The 19,691-nt window shown below is 48.3% G+C and overlaps 2 protein-coding genes across 2 annotated transcripts; one reads left to right on the top strand and one right to left on the bottom strand.

The window, feature by feature from the left end:
- Positions 1-3,938: 3,938 nt before the first annotated feature.
- On the top strand, positions 3,939-6,870 carry nefla (neurofilament light chain a; the record flags this gene model as incomplete). The annotated part of the gene is made up of 4 exons (XM_080529678.1): positions 3,939-5,033; positions 5,384-5,508; positions 5,942-6,374; positions 6,709-6,870. The coding sequence occupies 4 exons, from the start codon at positions 3,939-3,941 to the stop codon at positions 6,868-6,870; spliced, it is 1,815 nt and encodes a 604-aa protein (XP_080385804.1).
- Positions 6,871-11,214: 4,344 nt separating this feature from the next.
- nefma (neurofilament medium chain a) lies at positions 11,215-15,681 on the bottom strand (the record flags this gene model as incomplete). Its single annotated transcript, XM_080528190.1, has 4 exons — positions 11,215-11,766; positions 11,902-13,003; positions 13,375-13,499; positions 14,614-15,681. The coding sequence occupies 4 exons, from the start codon at positions 15,679-15,681 to the stop codon at positions 11,215-11,217; spliced, it is 2,847 nt and encodes a 948-aa protein (XP_080384316.1).
- Between the last annotated feature and the right edge of the window lie 4,010 nt (positions 15,682-19,691).

Genomic DNA, 19,691 nt, shown 5'->3' with positions numbered 1-19,691 from the left:
AATTCTTCCTTCTTATAGCATTATGACTGCCAATGGCCCCTGGCCCGAGCAGAGATTACTTTTTCTTGCTATGACTGGAGGATAGATGATTCACTTACTTAGACAAATGTATTTGTTGTAAGTCGCTTCGGTTAAAGGCGTCTACAAAAGGCCAAAAATGTAAATGTAATGTAATTAATTCAGTAGTACTCTGATCGATCTTACCACCCACTTACACCCTAGGGCCAGTACAGGTAGGAGGAGCTGAATAGGCAATAAAAGTGACTTATGGAGCCAGGCCTAAACCCAAACTTTAGGGTCAAGTCAGTTCCCTGGAGCTGCTCATCAGAAATATGAACAATATAGCAGAGGAGAAGAGAAAAATATGATATTAATGGGAACTTTGGCAAGTCGTCAAGCTGCGTGTGAGGCTGCACTCACATAAAAGGGTTAGGGTTATTGCATTGTAGAGAACTTGATATGACATAGAGGCAGAGAGACTGGCCATACTGCAGTGGTCTAGAGAGAGAGAGAGAGAGAGAGAGAGAGAGAGGGAGGGAGGGAGAGAGAGGGAGAGAGAGGGAGGGAGAGAGAGAGAGAGAGGGAGGGAAAGAGAGGGAGAGAGAGAGAGAGAGAGGGAGGGAGGGAGAGAGTGAGAGAGAGAGAGGGGGTGAGGGAGAGGGAGAGAGAGAGAGGGAGGGAGAGAGAGAAAGGGAGGGAGAGAGTGAGAGAGAGAGGGGGGAGAGAGTGAGAGAGAGAAGAAGAAGAGAGGAGAGACAGAGAGAGAGAGAGAAGAGAGAGAGGGAGAGAGTGAGAGAAGGAAAGAGACAGACAGAGAGAGAGAGACGGAGAGAGAGAGAAGGGAGAGAGGAGAGGGGTGAGAGAGGTAAAGAGACAGAGAGAGAGAGGGAGAGAGAGAAACAGAGAGAGAAAGAGGGAGAGAAAGAGCGAGAGCGCGCGCGTGCGAGAGAGAGAAAGAGCGAGTGTGCGAGAGACAGAGAAGAGAGAGAGAGAGAGGGGAAGGGAGGGGAGAAGAGATGTGGAGAGGTGTAGAGGGAGAGGATGCAGTATTTGGGAGGATTGTAAGACATCAGTTTTTGACGGTAAATAAACTAGGTGGGTATGTGAGTGTTGTACCAGCTCATTGTAATGTGTGGAACAGAATGAGGAACGCTATCAAACACACGATACCATCCCTCACTCACTCCGTTCCCTAATTTACGACGAGCCTGTCCCTCCGATTTCCGCCTCCGCCAGCCTCCCTCGGTCGAAAGAGAGGAGAGCGTGAGAGAGAGTAGAGGACGCAGGACGTTTGCATGACTCAGCTTGTGGCTGTACCCCCCAGTAACTACCCTTCACACCCCCCCCACCCACAACCCCCACCCCCACCTCCCCCTCCCACCACCACCCCCCCCCCCCCCCGCCCCCACCTCCCTTCCTGCCTTCTGTGCACACCCTGGCTAGCGTGCCCACTAAACATGGGGGCGGCCACACACACACACACACACACACACACACACGGGGGGGGGGAGGGGGGGGCATATGCTGCCTCAGCAAAACCATACGAATACCTAACAGACAAACAACACACATTCACACTATACTGATTGCTTACTATCAGAAGCATGGACACATATAATCTGCTTACTATTCTCCTCTTGAGAATTGATTTTTTTTGCTATGTAAAGCACTTTGACTTTGCCCCTGTTGTATGAAATGTGCTATGCAAATAAAACGTGCCTTGCCTTGCCTTACTGTACCTGCTGCTATGCAGCACATTGACACAGATGCTGATGAATGCGTAACATAGGTAGGCCACATACAGCGACCGGGGGAGGCTGGTGGAGGCAGGAGGACGGGCTTGTTGTAGTCGCGTTGGGTTTGATACCGTTCCGCATTCCAGACCGTGTATTCCATTGAGGCCCGACCTCCGACCTCTGCCTCCGTCAGCCTCCCCTGAGACACGCGGTGCGTACAGCGCTGCACACGCTACAAGCTCGTAGCTCTGTCTAGTCACTCCCGCCAGCCTCCTGTGCATTCTGTCAATTCTTCCCTCCCCCCCTCCTCCCCTCCTCCCTCCCTCCCTCCCTACCTCCCTCCCCCCTACCTCTTTCCCTCCCTCCCTCCCTCCCTCCCCTCCCTCCCTCCCTCCCTCCCTCCTCCCCTCCCTCCCCCCCTGCCCTCCCTCCCTCCCTCCTTCCTCCCTCCCTCCCTCCCTCCCTCCTTCCCTCCCTCCCCCGGCCTCCCTCCCGCCCAGGAGGTGTGTGTGTGTGTGTGTGTGTGTCAGCACCACCTGGGTGTTATTGACAGTCAGGTTTCCCGTTCGTTCTGCAGCTGAAAGATGAGACGACTGTTGTCTTTTGTTGGGGAATTAGGCTGACAAAACAGACCTCCCGGCTTCACCTCAAACCCCTCTGTGCAAGGCGAGACCCCTGGAGTAAGATACGTGTAGGTGTAGGTGGATTAAAAGTCATCTTTCCTAAGGGTACAACATTTAAGTGCTGGCACCACTAGTATTCCCAAAACATACAGTAAGCGGGACTTCAAGCGTCCGTAATGTGATTCTCAATTTGATCTCTCTTACACTCTCTCTTACAGTCTCGTATGAACGGCAAAGTTTGCTGAGTCATCCGAAAAAAACAATACTAACAAATCTGCAGATAACACAACATAACGTACAGTATTTAGTGACACGAGTATGGTTTCTAGCTGATATCATAGGCTACTGTACTTTAAGAGTGCCTTCATGGGTACCTTTAAAATGTAGATATAAATGCATTAGGGGCAGTAGCCTGCCAGCCATCCCCATAAATGATGAAAGATTATAAGATCCAAATGTTTTATTGTCATTGAACAGAGCACAAGTAGTGCAACAAGGCAATGAAATGTAGTTCACGCACACCTATGCAGTCATCCTAGGGAGAACAGAACTCTGGGCTCTGTGAATAAGCACCAGCTTTTTCGACCATGGAAAAAAATAATCACCACATATTTAACCATCGAGTACCCAGTCTTGTGTGTGCTTCAGTGTATTTATCATTGCAGGGCTTCTGAGGTCACAGGTGTAGTTCTCTTCTCAGCCAGCAGGGGAGGTGCTGTGTCACTGTTAAGTTCTCGCAGCTGTGTGTGTGTGTGTGTGTGTGTGTGTGTGTGTGTGTGTGTGTGTGTGTGTATGAGTGCTGCTTTAGCTATAACCAGGACACCACACTCTCTTCCCATGCAAAGGGGACTGAGGGACCTACATTCAAAATGAGTCCAAACTGACGGATCTTTAGCTAAGTATGGACATTCCATCAGTTTCCAGGATATGTGCTACATTTGACACTGGTTTCCCTCTGGGACACACTACTGGGAGTTTTTCTGTGCATGAAAGTGAGGGGAAGTGAGGATGTTATGAGTCAAGGTTACTTGTGTGTGACATAAACAAAGCAGACAACATTTATCAACCTAGTTTCTACCCTCGAAAACTGATGTCTTACGAGCCTCCCAGATTCTGCACCCTCTCCCCCGGCACCACCTCTCCACATCTCTCCTCCTCCGCCCCTCCCTTCCTCTTTCCCTGTCCCGCACTCTCTCTCTCTTTCTCTCTCCCTCTCCCACTCTCTCTCTCTCTCTCTGTCTCTCTCTTTGTTCTTATCGCTAGCTCGGTCGGCCTCTCTCTCTCTCTCTCTCCCTCTCTCTCCCTCTCTCTCTCTATCTCTCTCTCCCGCCCCCTCTCTCTCTCTCTCCGTTGCAGTGTAAGCCTATCGATCCTGCATAGTCAGAGTTTGGAGGGAAAGCACTTGCGTCAGAGCTCTATTCCCCTTCTGCTATAAAAGCCGGAGCCACTGCAGCAGAAGAGCACCAGTCCGGGCTTGAACCTGCAGCCCCACAGACACACTCTACCCACCCACCCAGAGACACCCAGAGAGGAGAGGCAGAGCAGCCCGACCCCCTCTCTCTACAACCCTAGCCCAGCCATGAGTAGCATCGGCTTTGACCCCTACTTCTCCACCCCGTCCTCCTCCTACCGCCGCTGGTATGTGGAGGGCACCCCCCAGAGGTCAGTGTCCAGGGGGAGGTCCCGCTCGGCCTACTCCTCCCACGCCTCCCCCCTCTCCTCCTCCGTGACCTCCCGCCTGCAGTACTCCTCGTCTCCCGGCCGGACGCTGCACTCCTCCACCTCCTCCTCCCACTCCTCCTCCTTCCCCTCTTCCACCTCCCACTCCCACGTGGACCTGGAGCTGAGCCAGGCGGCCCAGGTGAGCTCCGAGTTCCGCACGGTGCGCACCCAGGAGCGGGTGCAGCTGCAGGACCTCAACGACCGCTTCGCCGGGTTCATCGAGCGCGTGCGGGAGCTGGAGCAGCAGAACCGCGCGCTGGAGGCCGAGCTGGTGCTGCTGAGGCAGAAGCACGCCGAGCCGTCCCGCCTGCGGGCGCTCTACGAGCAGGAGGCGCGGGCCCTGAGGGCGGCTGTGGAGGAGGCGCGGGCCGACCAGCAGGGGCTGCTGGGCCAGAGGGAGCGTCTGGAGCAGGCGCTGAGCGCCCTGCAGGCCCGCTACGAGGAGGAGGTGCTGGCGAGGGAGGACGCGGAGGGCAGGCTGCTGGAGGCGCGCCGCGGGGCCGACCAGGCCGCCCTGGCCAGGGCCGAGCTGGAGAAGAGGGTGGAGACCCTGCTGGACGAGCTGGCCTTCCTGAAGAGGCTCCACGAGGGGGAGGTGGCCGAACTCCAGGCCCAGGCTCAGCTGGGGGCCCAGGTGTGCGTGGAGACGGAGAACGCCGCCCCGGACCTCTCCGGCGCGCTGAGGGACATCCGGTCCCAGTACGAGAGGCTGGCGGCCAGGAACATGCAGTCGGCCGAGGAGTGGTTCCGCGGGAAGGTGGGCTCGCTGTCGGAGAGCGTGGCGCAGCACAGCGACGCCGTCAAGAACTCCAGGGACGAGGTGGGGGAGTACCGGCGCCAGCTCCAGGGCCGCCTGCTGGAGATCGACGCCTGCAGGGGCCTCAACCAGTCCCTGGAGAAACAGCTGCACGACATGGAGGACAAGCAGAGCGCCGAGATCTCCGCCATGCAGGTCAGTGGTGGTACTGCGGGTTTATTACATGCTTATTACTTATTAATGTTTATTAACTATTTGTTTTACAATTCATAATGTATTGCATGGTTATAAACTGATTAGCAAACACAAATTGATAAATTACTAAATAAGTTATGGATAAACCTCCTTAAAGACTCTAAAAGTCAAAAAATGCATTGCATTGAATTCCTTTTTTTCCTCCATTTTTGTATTTGGTGACACAAAATAGTTTCACAGTTGTGTCAGCAACAGTTGTATTCCTAATGTTCTGTGGATGACTCTAACTAACTTACCCTAACCCTTCTAACCCTTCTAACCCTTCTAACCCTTCTCACCCTTCCTCGTAGGACACAATCGGCGACCTGGAGGGTGAGCTAAGGGGCACCAAGCAGGAGATGGGTCGCTACCTCAAGGAATACCAGGACCTGCTCAACGTCAAGATGGCCCTGGACATTGAGATCGCTGCCTACAGGTAGAACCCAAGAGACCACAGTTATCGTGTTTAACGAAGCCTAAACAAACATAACATGACGATTATAGTAATGTAAGAATTACATTTGAAGTAACCTTGACTTCAGTCGTTATTTCCTTGGAGTGCTAAGGGCGCCTTTAAAGGTTGTAGATGCTAGGTTCAAAGCCTTTTGCTGGGTTCGAAGCCTTTTTATAACTGGCGAGGGACTATGGATGAAAATTAGCCTTCTGGCTAAATCTGGCGTATTTACGTTATTTAATGGTCATTAATATGCATTGTCCCTTTACAAATAAAAATAAACATAAACATAGGTTAGGTTAGTCACAGCAGTCCCTACGTCATTTTTCTGCCTAAAACATTCTCTCCTTTTCACTCGAAAGCGTTCGTAACAACACTGTCATAATATTTCCCATGGTCCTCTCTACCTCAACAGGAAGCTGCTGGAGGGGGAGGAGTGTCGCTTCAACGTGGGGGGCAACATGGGGGGCATGTCCAGCATGTCCAGCATGTACTCCCACACCCTGTCAGCGGCGCCCTCTTATGGCCGGTCCATGTACTCCATGCCGCCCAGCCTGAGCTCCGGGTCGCCTTACCTGATGACCGCACGCCTGCTCTCCTCCTTCGCCACCGGAGATGACATCATCTCCGCCAGTCGGGTCCACCGGGATGAGGCCAGCCAACCCCCACAGGACGAGGACGTAGAGGAAGAGGAAGAGGGAAAGGAGGAAGAGGAGGAGAAGGGAGAGGAGGGAGAGGAGAAGGAGGAGGAAGAAGGAGAGGAGGAGAAGAAGGAGGAAGAGAAGGAGGAGGAAGAGGAGGAGGAGGGAGAGGACAAGGCTGATGAAGGAGGAGAGGGAGAGACCGAGGAGAAAGAGGAAGGTGGAGAGGATGCTAAAGTAGAAGAAGAAGGTTAGTAGATAGATGTTTTCTCCGGAAATAGTCTCCCTTGTTTCAGCACATTGCATGAATGATTAATTGTTGATATTTCTGTAACACAATTAACATCTAACAAGATGGATGATTTCCTCTTTTGGCTTAGGTGGTGATGAGGCCGAGCAGAAGGAAGAAACCGCTGAGGAAGAGGGAGAGAAGGAGGAAGAGAAGGAAGGAGAGGGTGGGGAGACTGAGGAGAAGGAAGGAGAGGCAGAGGTGGAAGGAGAGAAAGAGGGAGGAGAAGAGGAAAAGGAGGGTGAAAAAGAGGTAGAGCAAGAGGCCGAAGTGAAAAGTGAGGAGAAAAAAGACGAGAAAGCAGATACCAAAGAAGAGAAGGATGAGAAAGAGGCGCCCAAGGAGGTGAAGACTGAGAAACCTGCAGAGGAGAAGAAGAAAGATGAATCTGAGAAACCAAAGGCTAAGAAGTAGATTGTAGCGAGATACAGACTGTCTAATCACACCTCAACCAACAGTAGAGATATCCTACATTACTGTAACTTCTCAAGTGTGCTTGTTAACACAGTGCTCAATACTACAAGATTATTAGAGTGCGGTTCTGCATCAAATCAAAAGGTTAATTGCTTGCAAAGATCCTGAAATTATTCAATAAACGTCTGGTCACACAACACTGAGTGTGTGTATGAGAGAGCGTGAGAGAGCTGGGCCTGTGTGCAAGTCTGTGAGAGTGTGAGTTTTGGAAGGTTAAATAAATACTATTGAACATCAAACAGATTGTGTCATTAATTATGTTGTCTTCAATGGAACTTGACTTGAGCTTGACTATTCAAAATAAAACAAACTATGTTTAAAATCATGGTATTTTGTCTTCTTGTAAATTGGAGATTAGTTGATATATTATGACATTACATCTCTCTATTAAATCTCATTAATTCTCCTGGTCTGACTATTTTTACCTTGCAGAAATCAGATTGACATACAGATATCATGTAAAATGTATTATATATTGTAACGAGAAGGGGTTAAAAAACCCAGTCATTATGTAAAGAACATTGATTCAAAATGAATGATTAGAAAAAAGAAGAAAAAAAAAGTTGATCAAATACTCAATTCAATTGAATATCTTCCAGACACCAAAACACTACTGCAACCTCATATATCAGTGCCAGGCTGGATAAGATCTGGTAGATGAGCCATCCATCTTATGACTATCATCCATCTTATGACTATCATCCATCTTATGACTAAACCATCCATCTTATGACTATCATCCATCTTATTAGTCCCTTTAGGACTATAATATTGTAGGACTGATCATAGGACTGGCAGTTGGCAGATCATAGGATGATAGGATCATAGGATCAGTCATAGGTTCATAGTTCAGCCATCGGTTCATAAGCCGCGAGTCATAGGTTCATAGGTCGGCCACACACACACACACACACACACACACACACACACACAGACACATACACACACAGACACACGGACGCGCATGCATGTGCCACTCATGCATGCATGCACGGATACAGACACGCACGGACACATACACACACACTCACACAGATCTCCCACATACACACACACACACACACACACACACACACACACACACACACACACACACACACACACACACATACACAGATCTCCCATAATATACACACACACACAGACACAGACACAGACACACACACACACACACACACACACATACACAGATCTCCCATAATATATATATACACACACACACACACACACACACACATAGCCGTCCATTTACGTAGGCTTCATATTCCTCTATTTAGTATTCAGGCCGTGCAGGATATCATCAGGACACGGCGACAGCGGCCGTTCCTCTCCTGCTGCCTCCTCTCCTCCAGGGGGGGGTGTGGTGTCGTGATCACCTTGGCCGGTCCAGCTCAGGGGCACCGACATCAGCTATGCAGCTCAGGTCTCCTCAGGGTCTGACACTGACAGGCTGATGCCGGAGGGGCCTCAGACACTGATTGGCGCTGTTATAGCCTCGCACGCAGCCTGAGCGCCGTAGCATCTGCCTGCCGTCAGCCCTGAGGTTTCGATTTACCCCAGAGACGGAGAGAGAGAGAGAGAGTGACTTTGGGGGGGGGAAGGTTTTATGATGCTTGGCAAACAGAGACGCTTGCTTCAGCAGGGCAGACCATCTGAATGCTGAGTTAGGAACCCCTCGACGGGACGGGCTCTGTGGTCGTCAGCAGAGTCAGGAGCTACACAGCACCGGGGAGAGAGCGTGAGCTAGACACTCTTTCCACTCAACATAATATACTCGGGCTGGGTAATATGCGGCGCCTCGTTAACAAATAACCTCATTACGCAACTGCCGCAACGACATAAAAGTAATGACGATGACGACGCGCCCCGATCCCCCCCCCTCCCACCCCCACATCTCCCACCCCCTCCCACCCCCTCCCACCACCACCTCCCAACTCCCTCGACAAAAATAAAGGAAAAACTAAATAAATAAATAAAGTAGACTTCTCTGCATTGCGGAGGCGTTGGAGTTATTGTGTGGGTTTATTGGCACAACAGAGGCGGTCGGCCACGTCACGTTCTCGCCCACTTCTGTGTAGTATATACTGTAGGGGAGGGCGGAAGCCTCTGGAAGCACGTGTGTGTATGTGTGTGTGTGTGTGTGTGTATGTGTGTGTGTATGCGTGTGTGTATGTGTGTATGCGTGTGTGTGTGTGTATGTGTGTATGTGTGTGTGTGTATGTGTGTGTGTGTGTGTGTGTATGCGTGTGTGTATGTGTATGTGTGTATGTGTGTGTGTGTGTGTGTGTATTATGGGAGAGCTGTGTGTGTGTATTATGGGAGAGCTGTGTGTGTGTGTGTGTGTGTGTGTGTGTGTGTGTGAGTGACCTACAGGCCATGTGGGGGAGGTGTAGTCGTCCCCTAGGTCGTGTGAGGACGAGCAGCGGCAGTGCTGCACCAGTACAGGACGGCTTCATCATGTCAACAAGGACGTAGCGGTTGTAATGTGATGCAGGAACGTAACCTAAGCAACCAAGTCAGAAAAAGGGGTTTCTCACTGTTTTTGAGGAACGAGTACAAAACCTGACCTGTGCTATGAGTGTCTCTCTTCTACCATTTCTAACAATTTTTTCTGAAGCTAGAAGTATAGTTGTTTACCTGCAGGCCCCATGGAGATGAATCTCCTGATATGGTTGTCATAGATACTTAGCATGACTAATACTACTATGATACTTTGTAGTGTCGAATCGTTCTCTGAAATATAATTGGGACATTACTAAATGACATGGCGTTGCTATAAATCTTTCAGATCAGCCATTTTATCTACATGTCTATTATCAGAATTTTCTTATTTTTCTCCACAGTGAGTGAGTGACATGTTTGAGTGAAGCAGATTATTGCATGGGTGGAGTGCGTGAAAGTATCTAAAGATTTAGTGCATTAAAATATCTAATTATGAGATGTATATATTAGACAGCTTGTTAATATGTGTGTTTAAGGGTTATACTATTAGATGGCTGTACAGTCTTGATGTGTGATTGTGTATAATGTATGTATGTAAAAAATGCTATGTTCAAAATTATCATTCTAAGCTCAGAAAATCAGTGTTGTACTAAGTTGGACTACAAGTGTACAGTGTTGGACTACAATTAGGAATATCATCTCTTCCCTACACAAGAAAACGAGGCTGTGGTAAGTAGACTACTACGTTCACACTGTGGTGAACTTACACAAGCTATACACACACAAACAAACACATGAACATTATCAACAACACAACAACACCACAACCAGGTTTTTGGAATTTTAGTATGACATTTATTGAGCAAATACTGCTGGGAAATCGTTCATGATGAGGGAAAGACATAGGAGATTGCAAACTGTAGTAGCACCTCAATTACTGTAAGTCAGGGTTAAATTCAAGTTCAAGTCCTATGCATACAATAATGTATGTGTGCGCATTTACGTACATGGTTATTTTTTTCAATTGCACTCAGTAAAGTAAACATAATAGACACTGATAAAAAGCATGTTTAAGGCTCGGAGTTCTTTATGCTCTAGTTGCGTAGTCGTATGTAATTATGACCATGACCTCGTTTAGCCATCACTCTCTCATCATCACTCTCTGGACTGTCTCGTTGTTAGTAATTCTGTATTCTGTACATTATTTGGCTCAGTTGGTATCTTCACATAAAAAGTAATAAGGCTACTTCTTTTCATCACGTGTCTCTAAAGTGCACCAAACCCACCCATCCCCCCCCCGGACGCACCAAACCTCGCTTTCACTCAGACACATCTAAACTGTGCACACTGTATACCTCTTCCGTAAATCCCATACATACGTACATACAGATTAGAGAGGAAGGGACTCCTCCCCCCGCGCCCCCTGAGCTTGCATGCAGACACACCCCCCCCCCCACCCGTGAGCCCTCACCGGTGAACTGCAGAAGAAAGACATAAAGGAGATAAACAGAGAATCTTACATCCTGTTCCCGTTAATCCTGACCGCATCTGCAGCAAAGCCCCCGTTTTTTTTTTTTTTTTTAAAGCTTTCACTCAACATGCATTTTGGAAAATGTTTAGCTTTTGTCATTATGGCTTCTCTCTATGCTTATTTATTTTTCATATGTATCGAGAGTGGTTATCGTTTATTACGTCGCTCTAGCTGTATGACTTCTTTGTTATGGTAGTTCTGGGTTCGATCGCTTGCTGTCATGTCTCCATGTCTCTGGGCCTCCTCGGTGGGGGGGGGGGGGGGGGGGGGGCGGGCGGGAGGGGGTTGGTTGGGAGTTGGAAAGCGTTGTTTCACTCGGCCTCGGTCACCTGCTTGATGACCTGGGTGGACTGCTTCTCTGTCTTCTTGGTGGCCACTATCTTCTCCACCGCTTCCACTTCCTTCATGGTCTCGGTGACTGTGACAGATTTGGTGACATGCTTGGCTCCGTCCTCACCGGTGGTGATGGTCTCCACTGTCTTGGTGATGACTACCTTCTGGTTGGGGTCATCTTTGGGGTCCTCTTTGGGGTCTTCCTTGGTGGGGCTCTCGTCTACGCCATTGGAGATCACGTCCTTCACGTCATCTGCCGTCTCTTTCTTAGCCTCGTCCTTTGTGTCCTTGTCTGCGACCTCCAGGTCTCCGTTCATGGCTGCGTCTTTCTTCTCGACTTTCTTTTCTTCCTCCTTTTTGTCTGATTTCTCCTCTGCGGCCTTGGGAGCTTCTGTCTTGGGAGCCTCTGGTTTGGGGGTCTCACTCTTTGGGGACTCAGCTTTAGGGGATCCTAATTTGGGGGATTCTGACTTGGGGGAGCCAGCCTTGGGAGATTCAGATTTTGGGGAGCCAAGCTTGGGGGACTCAGACTTAGGGGATCCAAGTTTTGGGGTTTCAGATTTTGGGGATCCAAGCTTGGGGGATTCAGACTTGGGGGATCCAAGTTTTGGGGTTTCAGATTTTGGGGATCCAAGTTTTGGGGATTCAGATTTTGGGGATCCAACCTTGGGGGATTCAGACTTGGGGGAGCCAAGCTTGGGGGATTCAGACTTGGGGGAGCCAAGCTTGGGGGATTCAGACTTGGGGGAGCCAAGCTTGGGGGATTCAGACTTGGGGGAGCCAAGCTTGGGGGATAGAGACTTGGGGGAGCTAGGTTTAGGAGATAGAGATTTGGGGGAGGCAGGTTTCGGGGACTCAGGCTTAGGGGCCTCTGTTTTGGGGGCCTCTGCTTTTTGGACCTCAGGTTTGGCAGCTTCTGCCTTGGGGGCCTCGGTTTTAGGAGCCTCTGTCTTGGCTACAGTCGCTGTATCCTTGTCTGCTTTGTCCTCTGCTTTATCATCCTCTACTTTCTTCTCATCTTTCTCACTTTCTACCTCCTTTTTGCCCTCGTCTTGCTTCTCATCTTCATCTTTGGATTCTTTGACACTGCCTGCGTCTTCATCCTTATCACCACCCTCCTCTTCCTCTCCCTCTGCCTCTGCCTCTTCCTCTGCTCCACTTCCCTCTTTCTCTCCTGCCTTTTCTGTGTCAGGGGAGGCCTTGGATTCTGGGGCCTTACTGCACAGAACGGTCTCCTCAACCTCCTCCTCTCCCTGTCCTGCATCTTCTTCCTCTGCTTCTCCCTCTTCAGCTGCTTCCGCATCGTCTCCCTTCTCACCCTCACCCTCTCCTTCTTTCTCACCCTCTTCTTTCTCACCCTCTTCTCCGCCCTCTTCATTCTCATCACCGCCCTCTTTGTCCTCCTCCTCTTCCTCCTCAGCGGGTGCGCTGGAGCTTACTGCGGCTTCGGTGGCGGCCACTACCTCTTCCTCCGCTGCCTCTTCCTCTGCTTCTTCTCCGCCCTCTTCTCCCTCATCCTCTCCTTCATCCTCTCCCTCATCTCCTGCCTCTCCCAGGGCGGCAGACAGCTCCTGGGCTAGGTCAGCCAGGGCCAGGTCCATCTCTGACTTGTCCTCATCCTCAACCCTGGTGGTCTCCTCGATGATCTCCTCTACGAACTTGTGTTGGACCTTCATCTTGGGAGCCTCGGATTTGGACTTCTTGGAGGTGACGGCCTGGCGGTAGGGGAAGGTGCTGAAGTGGGTCTCTTCTCCCTCTAGGAGTTTCCTGCACGAGTAGTAGAAAAAGATAATTATGTAAATAAATACCTACATGCTTTAATAGTTTGTTTGAATGCATTTTTCCACTATATTTCACAATGTTTCACCATATCACTATAGTATGTGGTATGTGTTGTACGTGACCAAATACAATTTGATTAGATTTTTGAAATACTATCTTAGTTTTATAATAAATTAGCCATACAATGATTAAAAAGTGATTTCGATCAATCAAAACTTTTATATTTAGCCTACATTTTATTTTGTAGTGTGTGTGTGTGTGTGTGTGTGTGTGTGTGTGTGTGTGTGTGTGTGTGTGTGTGTGTGGTTGCCATGTTAAAGAGTAATTCCTCTTCGTTGCATTGTAGGCATCTGTACCTGTATGCCGCAATCTCGATGTCAAGGGCCATCTTGACATTGAGCAGGTCCTGGTACTCGCGCAGATGACGTGCCATCTCCCACTTGGTGCCCTTCAGCTCATTGTCCAGCTGGTGGATGGTTTCCTGGAGTGAGGGAAACACATACTTCTCAGTGGGAGGGCTAAGATGGAACACTTTGAAATGATTCATGTTCTATATTTTGGGAGCATTTCAGAAGTTATGAAAAAAAAATTGGGGGGTTTTTCATGAAAAACAGCTGCTGGTGTGTCTACTATATACTTGGATACTGGGAAAGATTGAAATGCTTTCAATGTCATATTGATTACTGTCCATGTGAAGCATATAGCATCCCTTTGAATTTAAATTAAAAGTGTTGATGTGCTGTTAAGAAAAGTGTGATGTTTTGTTCTGTCTGTTTTATGTTTTATATTGCATTTAACTCGTTTAAGTTAAATGTGGATATGTTGCGGACCTCCCTGCACCAAAGCTTAGTTGTCCTTCTGTGAAATAATGTATTCTGACGCAGTGTTCCTTTCTAGAGTGGCTGAATGCGTTGTTTCAAGGGCAGCCCCCCCCCCCCATTTACACTTGTTCAATAGCATCCTTGACATTTCTGTGGGGTGATGCAAGGACACAGCCAATGAACGCATCCACCCGCGTCTCTGACTCAGCAATGAAAAAGAAGAAAAAAAAACGTCTGCTGCATTGTGTCTCCCCTTAACTCTTAACATCCTGGCCTGCACCAATTTTCGCAGGTTGTAATGCTCTAGTCTAGACAAGTCTGAGAGATTGATCCGCTGTGCCCATAAGATGTCAGCTCTGTGCCATTTATCTATGCGCCATAATGCGTACAGGAACCATTGCGCACATCTTAGTTAAAATATAAGTACGCTCAAAGTAGAAACCTTTACGTTTAGGCTATATACCTAATATAATATAATAGTACATTATGCGGAGACGCAATGCAGGTGTGTGTCTCTCTGTGATAAAGTACCAGGCAAAAGGGAACTGCGTCACTAACACCAAGACGATTAAAAGAAACCGATATGATAGAACAAATCAAACCTGTTGCGACAAAAAAATAAAAGCTGAATTCATTGCATACAAATGAATATGAAATAAAACAAAAACATTATTTAATGACTCCACTATGAGTAAAACTAAGAATAAAAACTTTACAGAACACTTTATCAGAGTTTCCAGACTTATAACAAATCCCCAATAGCGGGTCTCTTACCTGCAGGCTGGACAGGTCGCTGTTGTGTCGGTCCTCGATGTCATTCAGCTGCCTCTCCAGAGACTCCCTGGTGCCCCGGACGGACTCCAACTCCACGGTCTTGGACTGTAGCTGGCGGCGGTAGTCGGAGATCTCGTCCCGTGCGGACTTGATAGCGTCCTTGTTCTGCTCGGCGGCCTCCGTGAGCTTGGAGTACCGGCACATGAACCAGTCCTCCACCTGCTGCAGGTTCTGGTTGGAATGACCTTCCAGCTGGGAGCGGATCTCCCGCAGCGCCTCGGTGATGTCCGTCTTCTGGAAGTCTTTCCTCTCCATGGTCACCTGCGACGCCTGCACCTGGGCGAACAGGTCGCTCACCTCTTCCTCGTGGTTGTTGCGGATGAAGGCGATCTCGTCCTGCAGCGACTGGGCTTTCTTCTCCAACTCCGACTTCACCAGCTCCGAATCGCACATGTCCTTCTTCAGCGCCCGGACGATCGCCTCCGTCTCTTCCCTGATGCGGGCTTCCTCGTCGAAGCGGTCCCTCACCCGCTGGATGTCCTCCTCGATGTGGTCCGTGTCCAGCTGGATCTGAGCCTTGTCGTGGTGGATCTGCTCCAGCGCGGAGCGCAGCTCCTGCAGTTCCTGGTCGTAGACGTCGCCCAGCTGGGACTGCGACACCTGCTTCTGCCGCAGCGCCTGGATCTCATCTTCAATCTGCTTGTTCTGCTGCTCCAGGTAGTGCACCTTGTCGATGTAGCCGGCGAAGCGGTCGTTCAGTCCCTGCAGCTGCTCTTTCTCGTTGGAGCGCTTAGTGTAGTCTCCTCCGTTCATCAGGGAGTTCTGGCTGTAATCAACGCTGTCGGCGCCGGAGCTGAGCACCGTGGAGCTGTAGGCTCTATTGGCTGTAACGGGCATGTGGACGCTCCTCTTGTAGGAGCTGGTCATCGTGGAGGCCGGGCTCTGCCTGGACCAGGACTGGGAGCGGAAACCGCTGGACGGGGTGCCGGTGGAGGTGGAGCGGCCGTAGCTGGTCCTAGTATCCATTCTCCTGAAGGGGCTCCCTATCGTGTCAACCGAGTAACTCATCCGGACAGACACAGGGGGGGTGCAGAGTGTAGATGGCCGGGGTGGGACGGTGTTGTGAGGTGAAGGCGTTGTGGGTGAGTGTAGTGTAGGGTGTGTGTGCGTGTGTTAGCTGTGCAGGTGCGGGGTGGCTCGTGGCTCGCTCACACTATCTGAAGCGCACAGCCTGCCCCTTTTATACTCGAGGCGCACTCGCTGAAAAAGCCATGCGCGGGCTGTTTTAACTGGCCCATTGATCGAGAGGAGGAGGAGGGGGCACGCCTCCCCCCCCTAAGACACTGTTAGTGGACCTGGTCAGACAACACCACGTGGGTGGCACTGAAAAAGCTAAGGAATAATTACAAATCGGGAGCAAAAGCAAAGGAGGGATGGTCATTCAGATAGTACCAAAGCTTAAGCATTGCAGCGGCTGAATTCATTAGGCTATGTGGGTGTCGCTGAGTTTAGATCATATCGCCCTTCACACATGTGTGATATAATCACGAATTGTCTTTGAATGTTGCACATTAGAATGAGAAAGATGATAGACGCATCTTTTGCAGTGTAAATATAAGGCAAAAAAAAGTGATTTATAAACCAGTTGTGATGAGCCTGAGAGTCAAATGTCACCTAGTGTTTTTGCACATTGTTAGACAGCAGGCGTTATAACAGAAAGGTTGTTTTTCTTACAGTTAAGACAGGCGGAGAATATATCACGATATCGGGACCATGGACAGCTACTGGTGGTACCATGGACAGCACATGGGGAATCGCATAGCGCCTCAGTCGTTTGAAATATGAAGTTTTGGTGACATTTTTTTCTATTAGTTCTTCTATATGATTGATTGAGATATGGAATGAATGAAACTAGTAGCCTTGATAGACTATTTAATCTTTGTTGAGCCGACTTTATTTGCTGAGTATTGGTGGAAATGTGCTTTCGTCACGTCTTCAGTAGGTGGTCGATTCTTTCTCATCACCCACCGTCCCAGGATCAGAGGATTACCACGTGACATAATGATGACGCATTATATGTGAGACCACCATGCACACGGAAGCTTCAATCTAGCCAATCAATTGCTCATTCATTTCATTGTGAAGAGACAATAACTGCCGTTATTGCCAACTTTACAGCAGTTGCTGTAATTATAACCAGTTCTAAACATACGTTAACTAGTATGTGCAAGGACGTATTTGTAGATCATTCACCAACACCTATTTCATTTCATATGTCATTTAATTTCAAATATGGACTTGGCGGATCAGCCTTCTTATTTTTCAGGTCAATTCTAATTTAAGCATCTTTGCAGTGATGGATATGCCTCGTTGTATCCCTATGATCACATTCATCCTGCTGCCTGATACAGAATCTAATCTAGCCATCCCAATCGGTCGTTGACTCCCAGAGTATTTATGGAAGCTGACAACTGCCTCTGAGAGAGAGATAATACTACTCTGCTGGCCCGGTGTGCCAAAAGAAAAAAATCATTTATTTATTGTTGTGGTTTCAAACAAGATCTGGCTTCTGTTGATAATAAGATGGCAGACTAGAATAAAAGCTCACACTAACTCTAGACTCATTATTGACAAATACATATTGTCACAAATGCACATTCTTTCACTGTAGAATATTTATGTATGGAATTGTCGATCTTTTTTTTTAATGATCTTCAATAAATCTAGCAATATTCTTATGTAATTCATAGTATAGTACACATAGCCTCCAGTAACCATTAACTTAGCCATCACCAGTGATCTAAACTCAGTCCTGAGGCTACAGGCAGACTGGGTCAAAGGTAACTCTCCATGATAGGTGACTGCAACCTAGCTACACTCAGGTCAATAAGGGCTTATCTCCTCCACGTTCATTTAATTAGCTTTAGAGCTTAAAGCTGCAATCTGTAATTAAAACAACAACAAAGTGGTCTCCCCTCCAAACTCTTAACAGCTGAGGGGCGGGGCGGATACATGTAACCACTTTCAAATTCCTAGACAGAGCTATGGACGCAAGGACTGGCCATCTATGAGATCAACATTATAGTTTTCGTCATGTTTTGAAGCTACACAGGGTTTGTTTATAATTGCATTGTTTACAATGGAGTAAAACCAACTTATATTTTGGGTTCTGATGGCAATTGACTTAAGCTCTTAAGGCATTTCGTCTCCTCCTTAAAATAATGGCGTAAGTCATATTTTCAAGTTTTGACAAAAACTGAATAAACTGAACTAAATCTAGAATATATGATATTTAGGTAAAAACATACATTTCCTCAAAAGTGATTATTTTAAGAAGGTGATGATTTGTAGTTTTTATTCTATAAACTATACATGTCTATATATATTATATATTATTGAACTATAAAATTCTCTAACTATAAATGTCTATCATTAATTTAATTATACATGTAAGGATGCCAAATAAGGATGTACCAATTACAGACTACCCCTTTAACTAATTGGAAAATAAGCTCTTTTACAAATAATCTAATTATACATTTACATTTTCAGCATGTTGACACTAGACTCCTGCATGCTGCATTTCCATTACAACTCAGCACAATCTAGAATAATGGCACTGGTCCACCCTGCCCTGCATGGGGCCTACACCCATCCCATCCCTCCCATCATTTGGATCCATCGTTTCATTTGGATCCATCCCACTTTCACTTAGAGTTGCAGAACTGTCCTGCTACATATTGTTTTACGGATGCGTCGTCTGATACGGCGCTCACTCAGAAATGCAAAACTACGTCTCGGAAGAATCGACCACATGAGACTCTGAGGGGGGGTTTGTCTTGTTCCTTGCGTGGAGGAGAGATGATTGCTTTGAAGAGTAACGCCGCAGTGTGGTCTGCCCATCTGATTGGCTGCCGTCCTGTCTTATTGATCTCCCATCAGACCCGCTGCGGATCGCCGCAGCAGAGGTAACAGAGGTCACTGCAAACCCTGTAGCTGCTGCTGCCACCGCTGCAGGTAATGCAACGAAATGATGCAGCTATTTCTGACGGAAAAAAAATTGTGAGGCTATTTTCTCCCCCTTCCCTCGCTCCCCCCCCCCCCGGTTAGCCTATCATCACCCACAACTTAGAAATCAATATGAGTTTAATTGTGTTTTGTCATATTGATTCTGATGTCCCGGTCACCTTTGAAAGCCCTGGCTATCCCACAAGCTTAAGTGGGGAGAGTTAAGTTATTGCCTATCTGAGAGATTTCTTTAGACACTTGTCGTTAATCACGTTAATAAAGTCTGTGTGTGTGTGTTCTCTTATCTCTGGTCTGTTTTTGTTTTTTTTTAATCTCCACAGTTCTAGCTCTGTGGAGCTAGCCTAATGTCCAATTTTAGATTGTGTTTGTTCCAGGGAGAGAGAGACACACTCAGAGAAGGAGAGTGTGTGTGTGTGTGTGTGTGTGTGAGAGGGAGAGAGAGATGGAGGGGGGGGGGGGGGGGGGGAGAGGGGAAGAGAAGGAGTGACAGAGAGAGAAAATAGTGGTTACCATCTTACCACAGGCCAGTGACTTTCTCTTCAACTGAGCGTGTGTGTGTGTGTGTGTGTGTGTGTTTGTATGTGTGTGTGAGTGTGTGAGTGTGTTTACTTATTACCAAGTAATACTTAAGTGCTTCTTTGCAGATACTAAAATGTCCTAGACTGTGACTGCTGGCCTCTGTTGCCTTTCATTCTCCCTCTCTCTGTTCTCCTTCCTTCAACACAAATCAACATAAATCTGCACACAGGTACAGCAAACCAGCCAGGGTGTGTGTGTGTGTGTGTGTGTGTGTGTGTGTGTGTGTGTGGGGGGGGGGGGTGGCTAGAGGGGTGTTGTTTTAATTCAGACCAAGGCACAAGCTGCAACGCACTGCAGAAGGCTTGGAGCGCTTTCAAGTGGCACTGCAGCAGAAACCAGCTCTGTAAGGCAGGAGAGAGGGAGAGAGAGAGAGAGAGAGAGAGAGAGAGAGAGAGAGAGAGAGAGAAAGGTGGAGGGGTTATGTTGCTGGGGAGGCCTCTTGGTCTGGGGAAAGAGAAACATCTTGTTCT

This window comes from Nansenia antarctica (genome assembly GCF_963989245.1).
Source record: "Nansenia antarctica genome assembly, chromosome: 4".
Lineage (NCBI taxonomy): Eukaryota > Metazoa > Chordata > Actinopteri > Argentiniformes > Microstomatidae > Nansenia > Nansenia antarctica.
The sequence above is the reverse complement of the archived record's forward strand: the minus strand, read 5'-3'. Positions and strand labels throughout refer to the sequence as shown.